Raw genomic sequence first — 13735 nt, 5'->3', positions numbered from 1 at the left:
CGTCTTCCACTTTTCATGAAAAATAAAGAAAATATTGCTGTGAAAAATATATCAAACAATGGGAATTGTTTAGGAAACATACTTCTTCATCATCTATAAAGAGGCGTGTATAGTTTGTCTATCAAAAGAACTTCTTTTGCCATAAAGTTTAAGGCCGTCTGCAGCTATGGAAACAAGAAATAGCACATTTCAAAGAGAGGAGCTTCTCTCTCCTGTAATTATAATTGTGCGTAAAAATTTTTTAAATTTGCCTGAAAAGTTTTCGAGATATGGTAAAATACGCAAAAAGTAAAATTAAGATTAAGGAGTCCAAACTTTAGAGCGCTCTCCTGAACAAACTATTGGGACCATATATTCCATAGTTTGCAGCAACTCCTTATATTTTGGGAGTAAGAAATCCGAAACCGTTGAAAAAAAATAAAGTATGTTTTAGTGTCTGGTTTCGTAACTTATAAAATTAATTAGCATCTTTGAGGTTATCCCCTTGAACCATTAAGATTGAGTCATAGAACGTGACGATCCAATTATTAGGTCAAAAATTATTCAGGGTGTTTTTTTTTCTTTGCGTACTGTTCAAATAACAATGTTCAACTCCGTAGCCTTGTAATTTTGAACCCAATCCAGAAGACAAGGGAACTCCTGGATTAAGAATTGGGTGAAGTTTGCTTTCGAGGGGATTTTTTGATTGAACTTACCCGCATTTACGTTAAATGTAGAGAAAAACCACGAAAACCTCCCACGGTTATTCTGATGGTAAGGGGACTCTAACCCGCGATTCCTCTACTTTTATGGATATTTTACGTCAGCACGGTTATCGGTGTGAGCCGGGTGCAGAATTCGTTTCGACCATCCATTGCTGATGGGATTCAAACCTGAGCCACCTCATTGGTAGGCGAGCTGAACGTTGATTCCAATAACTTTGCACTGAAAAGAAAAATACGGAGGCACGATAAGCATATGGTCAACAAAAGGCATATTCTTTTGATGTGTCCGCAGAATTTCTAAAAATAGTTGAAGTTTTCATTTCTCGCTGTTCTGTATTGATACTGGAATAATAATTTCTTCCTTAGAACCTTTTTTCGTTTTGCTCACTTAAACAGCAACAAAATGCATTATCATAAAAAAATAATATCGTAATAGTAGAAAGCTACTAATTTTTAAATTGTTAAAAACAAAAAAAAATTTTTTGTATCTCTAACATAAACATTTTGACAGTGAAATAGAAAACTGTCGTATTTGAGCAGGCGCACTTTTTTTGAGAGAAAGAACTTAATATGATGACTAAACAACAGATAGTTTTCAATAATATAGTGGTAGGTTGAGAATTTTGTTTTACAAAAATTTTTATTTTTTGAAATATTACGCTTTAAAAAAAATAAACATACAGGCAAAATTAGGTAACAAAACTTTTTATTATAATTAATAAAATATTATTAACAAGACAGATATATTTGGATAATACAAAAAACAGTTTTTTAATACATAATATGCAGCAGATAATAATTATATTTTATTTACTTTGTTGCTGGCAAATAGTTAAATGCAGGCAGCAATGCTTTTTTTTAAAGGTATGACTTTCTTTTTTCAGGGATCCATTTCAAACGAGATATGATAATTCAATATCCTAACTTACATAAACTTCAAAATAAAATTTCCTCATTGATATGATTTAAATTTAGTTATCCTTTGAAAAAAGCATACAGTAAGCAAAATTTTTTAATGACGTAATTTAGTAACTAGTAGCCTTAATCATCTTACTAGGGGAGCAACTAGTAAGACTTGAAAATTTTTATTGTAATAAACACCAAACGAGAATTTGGAAAATTGAAATTTTTAATAATTAACTTAAATAGTATATGGGATAATTTTTCACACAAGAGTGCTCCTATTGCTCAGTGGTTAGAGCAGAGGAATTCCACGCAAAATATATAGATTTAGTTTGACTCCAGTCCCAGCCTTTTAAATAACGATTCTGATATTTTCTTTCTATACAAGTTTTATGTAAATGGTTTTATAATTTCGAAAACTTGGAGCAGATATGAAAATTAGCTTTACGTACTCTTACGCTCCTAGAATGTTCAAGAACAGGGGTTTCCAACTTACATGAGGCCGGGGGCCGCAATTAAAAACACCAGTCAAATGGCGGGGGCAGCAACTTTATCAAAATTTTAAATAGGACTCTTTTATGTTTGAAGGAACATTAAATATTACTGTCAGATTTTTATCAAGTTGTACAAAACAAAAGTATTGAAATACGAATTAAAATAAAAAGTAGATTTTTACCCGAGAAGAATTTTTTTTTTTGCACCGTTGGTATGTTAAATTTTACAGAAACAAAGAAATTAGGTTTTTTTTTAACGAAAGAAAAGTATTTTTAATCCATACAGATTTTTTACGAAAATTGCCCTAAAAAATGACAACTAATATATTTTAGTTCACGGGCCACAAAAAAAGGCTTCGCAAGCCGGATGTGGCCCACGGGCCGCCAGTTGGTAACCACTGTTCAAGAATGCGACACTTTGTATAAGGCTGGGAAATCATTCAGCTGGGTTGTTGTAGGCGAAACTAAAACTTACAGCCGTGTCGTTGTGTTCGAAACTCATTAGCTTAATTTTAATAAGCATTAGAATTCTATTTCCTAAGTGAAAGAATTGGTGTTTATTTTATCTTCAATATGAAAACAGGGAAAAGTACGTCTTTTTATTATTAAAGATTCTGAGAAAAAAAATTTTGATATTTGCTATCGCCACCAAGTTTGGAATTCCAAAATCAATTGTTGGCCACATAGTAACGAAGAGGAAGGATGGGAAAAGTGGAGACGATTTTCCAAGATCAGGAGCCCCAAGAAAAACGATTCAAATTCAGGACGGGTTAGTCCGAAGAAAGTTGGTTGATGAACCAAACAAGTGCGGTAATCAGTATGCAAGGAAATAGTCACCGAACATGGACTCACTGTGAGTAAACGCACCATAAGACGTCGCCTGAATGCAGTTGAATTGTGTACACGGATTCCTGGAAAAACTCTCATTCGGACAAAGAATAATGTCGATCTGATTGAAATTTGCAATGGAGCACAAACAAGCAAGGACTACTAAGGATTGGAAGCTCCTTTGAAGTGATTAATTCAATTTGTTTGGAAGAGATGGCTGACGTTTTATTCGCTGCCCAAAAGGCACCAGAAAAGAACCCTGGTATCAGCGGCTAACACTGAAGCAGTTCAGAGTAATGGCCTGGGGAATTTTCCATCATAATACGTGATCTCCTCGTGCAAATCCATGGAAAATAAAATATGTTTATACATTTTTTTTAGAGGTTTACATGATACCTTACTTATGCTCATAAAAAGATACCTCGTGGACAGATGTTTTAGCAAAATAATGATCCTAAGTACATCTCTAAAATTGTAGCAAGTTGTTTTACAGCTTTGAAGGTTAAAACTTAGAACTGGCACAGTCAATCACATGACCCGAATTCAATAGAACACCTTTGGGAAGTTATCGAAAGAAAAGTCGGGGCACGGAAGCATTTTTAAAGTGCAGAACTTTTTCAGGGTTTTCAGTCGGAATGGGCGAAAATTCCTAACCTAAGTCCATTCAGAAGGCCTCATTAATTCCATGTTTAGATGGTGTGTTCCCGTCATCGCAGCGAAAGGATATGCAACGAAGTAGTACTAAAAACTTGAAATATTTTTTAAGCTTAAAATCATTCATTTCAATAGAAGCTTAGAAAAACTGAATTGTCAAAAAACTTTTGATCTCAATTCTTCATTTGGTGTTTGTTAAAATAAAAATTTTCAAGTCTAATATTAATTTCTCCTCTAAATAGTATGGCAAAATTTACAAATTACTAGTTTACATCATTAAGAAATTTCGCTCACAGAAAAAAATGGAACAGAAAAACATACAGTCTCAAAACTTTTCCTCTCTATTGTATGTTACCACTAAGCTCGAAAGTCATTGATGTGCTCATTACCAAACTAATCTGCAAACATTAGAATAATCCCCTTAAATGTGAAATCAAGATTCCCCACCCGGCAATTAACCTTGGTAAAGTGCGCATCTACGGTTTTCGTATAGTTAAAGTTCAGAAGTTTGTTTCTCTCAGATTATAAACTAATTCGTTGATTGCATTTATTGACTTGATTCTTTGGATAGTGAAAAATTAACAAACGACATTATGCTAATCCTCTAAATTACATTAATATTTCAAATCATTTGATTCTTTGTATGATAGTTTTTAATGATTCTATATACTAATTAATGTGTTGATTGTTGTAACTTTATTTGTTAGATAGCGATAGTAAATATATAATATTATGCTAATTCAAGCATGCAGAAACGTTGCTGTTCTTTCAGCAAAGATTTTCTTTTCACTTTAACGAGTGCTTGATTTGTAATGTGTAGATTACCTATTTTAGTTCGTAGATTACTTAGGTTATTTGAGAAATGAAGCGCTTTTTTTAAAACCTTTTTATAGACCATCTTAGTAAGATAATCTGTAGAATAACTCATTTCTACACTTTAGCGATAACACATTTAATTAAAACTTAACCTTACCTTATTTTTCTCTTTTTTTTAATATTTCAGAATATTATTTTTCACTTAAGGCTAGTTCTTCAATCAATTCATTTTCCTGTCTGTATGTAAATATAAATGATATTATTACGAATTAATTAGTTTTATTGTTTACGAATTATAACTAATTCTTTTAGATTATTGCAAAGTAAAATGAAGCATTCAATTATATAAAAAACTTATTTTGTATAATTAAAAAAAAAAATTATAAATTGTGTGTAGTGGACACTTACTCATTTCAGCAATCACTACATTTTCACTTTAAAAAAAAATGCATTTCAGGGGACTGTCAGACTGACTATACATTTAATTCCACTCTAAATATTTTGAGACACTCAATTTTAATTTTTCCATTCATTTTTTTAATTTTATTTTTTTATGATACACAGATTTATCTTACATATCTCTTGGTTTTATATTAAACTCCTTATGCAGAAATGTACACATGTTATGAGATAAGACAAATATATTATGTGGATGAGAATGGCCCTTAAAACCTTGACAGAGTCAATATAGCATCTAAAATAAATTGTTTCAGAAATAAATTCATTTTTCCTTATCAGAAGCCACTTTTTATGTTTCAAAATCAAGAGGCACATTCATTTTACCCTCGACTATACAGATACATAAATGCCGAAAATCTCAAAATTCGGAATCCGAACTTATCAGGAAAAGTGCAATGCCTAAATAAAAGCAAAAGTTTAAAGGAAGCAAATCAAAGGCAATTTTAACATATTGGAAGCATAACAATCATATTCGACAATTTAACTGGTTTTTTAGTGATTCAAATGCATGCCTTGCTCTTTCTAGCATTGTTTTTTTTTAAATAACTGCACTGTGATCTAAACATGCATGAAGATTTTTAACATATTTTATAAAGGCAGCTATCATAGAAAATCTCAAATGTGTGTTTTATATCAGTTGATTTAGACTTGAATAAATTAGATAGCATAGTTTTTTTGCTGCTTGACTATCATATAGCATAATTTTTTTCTTGACAAGATTTAATTTTTTATTTTATGTCAGAATCTGTCGATAGTGTGGACAAAACTTTCTCACTAGCATGAATATTACTGTGTCTAGTCAGGGTAACTCTCTGCGAAAATGTTTTATTACATACGCTACAAGAATAAGGTTTTTCACCAGTATGAACGCGATGGTGCTCAGTTAGAACTCTTTTAATGGAAAAACTCTTATTACATATAGTACAGGAATAAGGTTTCTCACCAGTATGAACATGACTGTGGAGTTTCAAATGATGTTTTTTTGAAAAACGCTTATTACATATATCACAAGAAAAAGGTTTCTCACCAGTATGAACACTACTGTGTTCAACTAGACATTTTTTAAAGGAGAAACTTTTATTACATATACTACAAGAATAAGGTTTCTCACTAGTATGAACACGATTGTGGCCACGTAAATGACATTTCTGTGAAAAGCGCATACTACATATTTTACAAGAAAAAGGTTTTTCGCCAGTATGAACACGATTGTGATCAGTTAAATATTTCTTATTGAAAAAACTCTTATTACATATATTACAAGTATAATTTTTCTCACCAGTATGAGTACGACTGTGGACTGTCAGATAATATTTCTTTGAAAAACGTCGATCACATACACTACAAGAATAAGGTTGCTCACCAGTATGAGCACGACTGTGATGAGTTAGAGATTGCTTATAGGAAAAACTCTTATTACATACATTGCAAGAGTAAGGTTTCTCCCCAGTATGAACACGTACATGTGCTATTAGATTAGACTTTGAAGAAAGAGTCTTATCACATATACTACAAGAATAACTTTTTGCAATGGTAGGAACATTACAGAGGTCAGGCAAATCTTTCTCAGTTGAAAGGTTCATTTTACATAAAATACACAATAAAGAAATTTCTCATACATGTACTTGCATATAATCTTATAAACAATTTTCTATGCAACAACATTTATCTTTGTCCTAATAAGTATGATATTAAAATTTTATTTTTATTTTCCCAGATATGCCAGAGATAAGTAGTTAAATAATTATAAAAAAATATCTAAGGTGTATATTATTGTAGGATATCATAAAGTATCATTAAAAAAATAAATAAATAATAATAATAAAAAAAACTGTTGATTCCTTTAAAATGCATAACGTCTATTGTTGCAAGCAAATGACAAAAGAAATTTCTTAAATGATCGGTATTTACACGTCAAAATAAAGGGATAAATGAACGTACGACAATATGCTCTCAACTGTTTAAGGCACAAATAAGGAGTTGATTATTAGACAATAAATTTGGTTTTTATTTATAATTTGCTTTTAGAACAGTGATGCAAGTTCCTTGATGAAGATCTAAAAGAGATAGAAATCATATAAGTTAAGATAAAAATAGAATAGATTAAGGAAAAATAATAGAATAGTTAAGAGATATTAATTTACATTTATTCAAAATTCCATTCACATTCTAATAGCTCTAATAGTCAAAATTCAACTGAACCTCTAAGCTGAATGAATATTGAAGTTTCAGGAACTCCCTGATGACTATACCAAGAATTTTCTCAATAATTTCCCAAAAGTCAGATACTCTCATTCAAAATTTTGACTTACTGGAACATTCAAATTTTGCTTGAAACTCTGCGGCAAATAACATCAATAAGTTTACTGTTACAAGCGGAATTTTTAATTGTACTATAATTACAAGGAGACATTTATTTTAACTTAAAATTTCTTAAGTTTGAGTGCTAAAATTTCAATGGAAGCTCTTTCTGATGACAACAATAGTATAAAAGGTTTCATGATTGCTACAATGCAGAATTACCCTCCAAATAGAATTGATAATTAATCAAATTTTTGACCTATTTCCGAAATCTGCATATTTTACTAGTGAAAAAAATTGAAACTAAGATTACATTGTCTAAAATAGCATATTCACGAAGCAGCAATGTCCAAAATTCTAGCCAGGCAATTGACCAAATAAGGTCCTTAAGCAATGGGCTCTCCAATGTTTTTCAATGTTGTAATTTGATTCATAACATGTATCTAGATGAGTGACAGTCATGGCTTGCTCAGAATGTACATAAAACACAGTTAAGTTAAAACAAACATATTAGCACAAAGGCTATTGTGTACAGTCAAAAGTTTTAAAAGTGACTCTGGAACACCAATTTCTACTCTAACATTACATTAACAGCCATCTTCATTGACGTTAGAGAAAAGAAAAAAATCACAAAATATAGATGAAAATTGGTAAAAAATCACAGCAAAAGAGTAATTTCAATAAATTCATTTGAACATATGGTATATCTTAAAAAATAAAATAAAACTTTTAACAGGGACATTTATGAATCAAAGTTTCTATAAATGCTACCCAATACCAATATTGCAACATATATCCAATACCTAGCGTTCATTCATTATATATGCAAAACAGCGTTTTTAAAAATCGAGCATATCATACAACGAATTTATTTTAACTTATTAAATAATAACTCTGAATGAGTTCTTTTTCCACATAAATAAAATACTTCAATTTCACTTACAAAGTGGATAATACTACTTACTTATTTATGACTAAATTACGATTCATTCTCAGTTAATTGTATTAAAAAAAAGGTTTCTTTAAAAGTACCTTTTTAACTCTTTTCCTATCATCTAGTAATACTAAGCACTTTAGGTACTTTCCTTTTAATTTTATACAAATATAAATCTCTCAACTATTTTAAGAACAATGTTTCTTAAAATATTAGCTCAAATCAATAAAAAAAATTGACAACAATGTAAGTAAACTATCATAACAATCAGTAAACTATCATAACAATAATCTTATCAAGAAAAAAAAGTTTGTTTTTATATCTTATTTTATTTCCGGCTGCCTATTTCTGTCGTATGTTTTGATTGTTTTACCTAGTTGAGCCAAAGAATTCTTCATTTTACTCTGTAGTTAACAAAGTAAAGATTACAAGCGAGCGAGTAGATCCTCTTTTATTTATATGATTATCATAATAAATTCGTAGATTAGTTATTTATTTTAAAAAATATACTATTCTTTAAACTACACATAGTTCTTGTAGTTGAAAGAACTGACAATTTGTATTTAATTTAGTTTTAAACGTAAGTATTTTTTGTGAATTTAAATATTAGGTACTGCAACTAATAATATCGAGAAAATATTGAAATATTTTTATATCGTGATCTGTCGCTTCAACTAAAATTGCCGAGACGGCAAATGGATTTTAAACTTGCGATTTTTATTTATTTTTGAACGAGCTGTGAGTTATACCCTTTGATTTGGTCCTCTGTGATTTTTTTTTTAGCATAAAGGGTATTTTGCTGAATAATGTTAAAAACCTTTTTAAAAATTCAGTGTCTTTTTTTTAAAATAACATTTAGGTCAGTTTTTTCTTCCTTTATTACGAATCCTTTTCTTATGTTATTTGTATTATGAAAGCTTTTTAATATTTTTTATGTTATGAATATTTTATATTTTTTACTGTCTTCAGCAACAGCTGATACAGTTTACTCAAATGAGTCATACCCTTGAATGTCAAAACTATTGATGAAATATTGAATTTGCTCCCTTCAAACATATAATGAAACTGACAAACCTACTGCCTTTGAAAATTTCTTTTGTCTTTTCTAATAGTTAGTTGCTATTTCTTATTTATATTAAGGTTTAGTTGTTTACTTTGAAAGTGTTCAACTGTTTTTACTAAGGTTTAGATAATGTCTATTTTTTTGTAAAAAAAGAAAAAAACTCCTTTGTCTTTTCTAAAGTTAAACTAATATTCATGTTGAAGACATCCATCATATTTTCAAACTATTGTCTCTTTCAAAAATGTGTGCTACTTTTTTTAAAGTTGGATTAATGTAGATTTTAAAAATGACCACTGTTTCTTTTTTAAGATTAAGTTATTGTACTTTTTAAGTTTTTAAAATGTAAATTTTGGAAATTTATTCATGAGTGATAAGTCAGATCACAAGTTAAGCTCTGTTGATTTATGAATATATATATATATATATATAAAAATTCTTTAGTAAAATTATGCACTGTGAGAAAAGATTACTATAAGCAGGTATATGATTGCACTTATAGAAGTGTTTCTCAACCTATTAATATAATTTGTGACCCAATTTTCAGTCACAATATTAAATGCTCCCTTCATGCAATTATTTTTACCAAAATTGTGCTGTAATCATATCATTAGTTACTAATTAATCTTACGTAATTGAATTTCGACCCTAATGCTGCCCTACGATCCTAATAACAAACATTAAAAATTAAATAGTCTAACATGGCTCAGAAAAAGAATGAACGAATTGTCTTCATTTTGTTTAATGGGCACATTTTCTCTTACCTGATAAGGAGTTTTTATTATTTCTATGAAATTTGAAGATTAATGTACAATTTAAAAATGTGTAAAATTTTGATGACTTATAGCATCAATTAATATTGAAATAATCCTTTGTTTATTAAACATTGTTTTCAATTGCAAATGATTTTTCTTGTAGATGAAACTGATTTTTGCGACATAAGCAGTAAATGTTCTTCACATGCATGTAAATTAGTACAACTGGTAAAAACCCTCATGTTGATGCCATGAGTGATCAAGACTTTTCACGCACAATTACACTAACCACCAATACATCTCCTCCAACTGGTAAAAAAACCTAATTTTTGTGACATGAGCAATGAAGGTTCACATACTAGTACATTAGATACCCACAATTTTTCTCATAACATGGAAAATTCTGATGTTTATGATATGAGTGGTGAGGATTTTTCTCTCACAAGTACATTAACTTCCAATGAAACTAGTGAAGAACCTGATTTTTATGATATATCTACATCTAATGAAGGTTTTTTGCACACTGGTATATTAACTACCAACAACTTTTCTCCTGCTAGTGAAAAACCTGATTTTTGTGACATGTCTAATGAAGATGTTTCAGAAATGACTGCGTTAACATCGAACAATAGCTCTCAAACTAGTGAAAAATCTTTTGCCTGTAACATATGTAATAAGAGTTTTTCACAACGATCTAATTTAGCTAAACACGTCGTTGTTCATACTGGTGAAAAGCCTTATCGTTGTAACCTATGTACTAAGAGTTATACTCAAAAGTCCAATTTAACTAAACATATGGTTGTTCATACAAATTATAAGCCTTATGCTTGTAATATTTGTAATAAAAGGTTTGCTATGAAATATAAATTAACTGCCCACAGTTTTCGTCATACTGGGGAAATGCAATATACTTGTACTATATGTAATGTAAGTTTTTCTCATAAGCATCATTTAACAGCTCATAATATTCTTCATTCTGATGTGAAACCCTTTTCTTGTAACATATGTAATAAGAGATTCTCACATAAATATCGATTAACTGCCCATAACTTAGTTCATACTGGTGAAAAACCTTTTACCTGCAATGTATGTAATGCAAGCTTTTCACAGAAAAGTATTCTTACAACTCATTGCCTTATTCACACTGGTGAAAAGCGTTTTTCTTGCAGCATATGTAATAAGAGTTTTACACAGAAAGCTAGTTTGATAACTCATAATTATGTTCATACTGGTGAAAAACCTTTTTCCTGTGCTGTATGCAATAAGAATTTTTCAAGAAAATATCAATTAACTATCCACAGACGTATACATACAGGTGAAAAACCCTATTCTTGCAATTTGTGTGGTAAAACTTTTTCTTCGAGGAGCCATCTTGTTACCCACACCCTTGTTCATACGGGTGAAAAGCCATTTTCTTGTGAGATATGTAATAAAAGATTTTCAAGAAAATATGATTTAACTATCCATAGTGCTGTCCATGCTGGTGAAACATGAAGCAAATTTTTTTAGAGAATGTACTATAGTTTATAGATTCACAGTCTTCATACTGGTGAAAAGCGTTGTTGTTTTTTAAATAATATATGAATTAAAAATGAACTTGTAGCCATATTCATACTTGTAAAAAATATTAATTTACCACATTGAATAAGATTTTTTTATTATAAGAAATTGCATATGCATTTGTATTCATCGTATAAAATAATTTTTAATTGAATAATTTTAATTGATTAAGTTTAGTAAAATTATTTTTTTGTATTTTATTTGTTACATTTATTACAAATCACCTAATTAAGCATTATCTCATTTGTTCTGATGAAAAAACTTTCTTAGATGTAATGAACATTTTTTAAAAATTAATAATTGTATTTATGTATGCAGCTAAAAGATCATTCTTGTAAATTTTAGAGAGTCTAATTAAGCTTGCAAATTATCTCTAGTGTAAATTTTGCCACACAACAGTCAAAAAATTGTTCCGTACCATGCTTCAATTCTAAAAACCTGTTCCTCAGTCTGAACTAAAGTAAGCATTCTTGAGCAATTATTGTTTAAAAAATCTGTAACAGTTCATTATAGGTGTGCTCAAAACTGCTAGAAAACAGACATATTAATGCTCCAAATCTTTTCCAATTCGACATATCTTAGCCTGCAGACAGAATTTTGCTTTGAACAACAAATATTTAAAAGAATAATTTTATATATTAATATCAACAGTTTTTTTTTTTTCAATTGTTAAAATTCTTTGAAAAATTACGAATGCATTAAAATGTGGACACTGTTAAAAATGATCTAGCTGGAAAGTTGAAAAATTTCATAATTTTGCCCTTTATTTACTACTAATTGGGTTATTCATGGATATTCAAATAAATTTTATAAAAAAAAAAATTGCTCAGTTGTTTTAGCTGTAAAATNCTGAAAAATTACCCATGCATTAAAATGTGGACACTGTTAAAAATGATCCAGCTGGAAAGTTGAAAAATTTCATAATTTTGCCCTTTATTTACTACTAATTGGGTTATTCATGGATATTCAAAGTTTATTAAATTTTGTAAAAAAAATTGCTCAGTTGTTTTAGCTATAAAACGGTTTTTAGGAATTTTTCCCCTTAGCATTAAAATCTTTCAAGGTAACCAAATGAAATACCTAATTTCAATAAAAATCAAAATATTTTTTTAGAAAATTGTCATATTGGCATAAAAAAATTTGAGAGTATACATAAATTCAATTTAAGTTTTAAAATAATTGTATTACAACCTATCTAAAGAATATTGTGTCTTTTTACAGATAACTGTTTTTGTTATGTTATTTTCTATTATATTGTTAAATAATACCTTAGTTTTTGTTCAACATCTAATCAGAGAATGTTTTTAATTTATAATTTATTAGACTAATTATTTTTTGAACTAAAACTAACTGAAATATAAAATTTTAGTACACTTGTATTTGATATCCTATAATAATCATATTCAGGAAATATTCTCTCCGAAAATATATATAAGCAGATCTTGAACACAATATCCATTTATTAATAAAAACCAAATAAAAACATATAATTTCAAATATGATTCTGACATAATTCACAGTAAAATGAATATTAGCAGTGCAAGGATCAATTTGAAATTTATTCTAATTTTATTAGCTATAATAGATTAACTATTAGGGACAAAATTGTTAAAAAAATTTAATCTTTAGTAAATAACACCAACAAATCTGTGGTTTTTAGAAAAAGTTATCTTAAAATCTTACTATTTAGTAGCATTGTGATTTTTTAATAATTTTTACCACCCCAATTCTATATAATGGAACCTCTTCTTCAATTACTTCTGGTGCCATAATTTCTCTGTGTTCCTGAAATGTTATTATTATATTATGTTATGAGAAATTATACAGATTTATGCATGATACTTTTATTCGGAAAATGAACCATATGGAAATTAATAGAATTGTTAGCTACACTGTGTATTTAGGGGTTTAAAAAATCTATTAAATGTTAAATTTTTGAAAGTATTTTAAATTTTTATGGATAAAAATGCTTTAAAATAAAAAAATCTCAAATTTTTGCACTTGATTATGCAGTTTGTTTATGTTTAATTATGCAAAATACAACTACAATTATTTATTATGCTTAATTAGGAATAAAAAATAAATTCGGCATAATTTTTTTTTATTTCAATCAATGTAATTTTATATGCCGAAGTTTAAAATAAATTAGTTCAATAATTCCAGATAAATTTATATCCAGATGAATTTATTAATCCTATAATTATCTATATATGTTCTATAAAAATGTTCTTTTAGTTTAATTCCTTTTAATAATAATGGTTCATTGC

The 13735-nt window shown here is 28.8% G+C and overlaps 2 protein-coding genes across 4 annotated transcripts; one reads left to right on the top strand and one right to left on the bottom strand.

Annotated features, from left to right (window-relative positions):
- Positions 1–1393: 1393 nt before the first annotated feature.
- Positions 1394–8435, bottom strand: LOC107451300 (zinc finger protein ZFP2). Of its 3 annotated transcripts, none has more exons than XM_016067352.3 (2): positions 8124–8435; positions 1394–6915 (listed from the first exon to the last, which is right to left on the bottom strand). In XM_016067352.3, exon 2 carries the CDS (start codon positions 6439–6441, stop codon positions 5587–5589), a length of 855 nt encoding a protein of 284 aa, XP_015922838.1. In that variant the 5' UTR covers positions 6442–6915; positions 8124–8435; the 3' UTR covers positions 1394–5586. The 3 variants fall into 3 exon arrangements, with proteins under 3 accessions (XP_015922838.1, XP_042906702.1, XP_042906703.1); XM_043050768.2 differs by having other exon boundaries at positions 8192–8435; XM_043050769.2 differs by lacking the exon at positions 8124–8435 and adding an exon at positions 7003–8075.
- A 121-nt stretch (positions 8436–8556) lies between these two features.
- On the top strand, positions 8557–11663 carry LOC139425686 (zinc finger protein 665-like). Its single transcript, XM_071181195.1, has 2 exons — positions 8557–8673; positions 10072–11663. Exon 2 carries the CDS (start codon positions 10245–10247, stop codon positions 11400–11402), a length of 1158 nt encoding a protein of 385 aa, XP_071037296.1. The 5' UTR covers positions 8557–8673; positions 10072–10244; the 3' UTR covers positions 11403–11663.
- The last annotated feature ends 2072 nt before the right edge of the window (positions 11664–13735 follow it).

Source organism: Parasteatoda tepidariorum, chromosome 5, assembly GCF_043381705.1.
Source record: "Parasteatoda tepidariorum isolate YZ-2023 chromosome 5, CAS_Ptep_4.0, whole genome shotgun sequence".
Lineage (NCBI taxonomy): Eukaryota > Metazoa > Arthropoda > Arachnida > Araneae > Theridiidae > Parasteatoda > Parasteatoda tepidariorum.
Note: the sequence above shows the minus strand (reverse complement) of the source record. Positions and strands in the feature narration are given on the sequence as shown.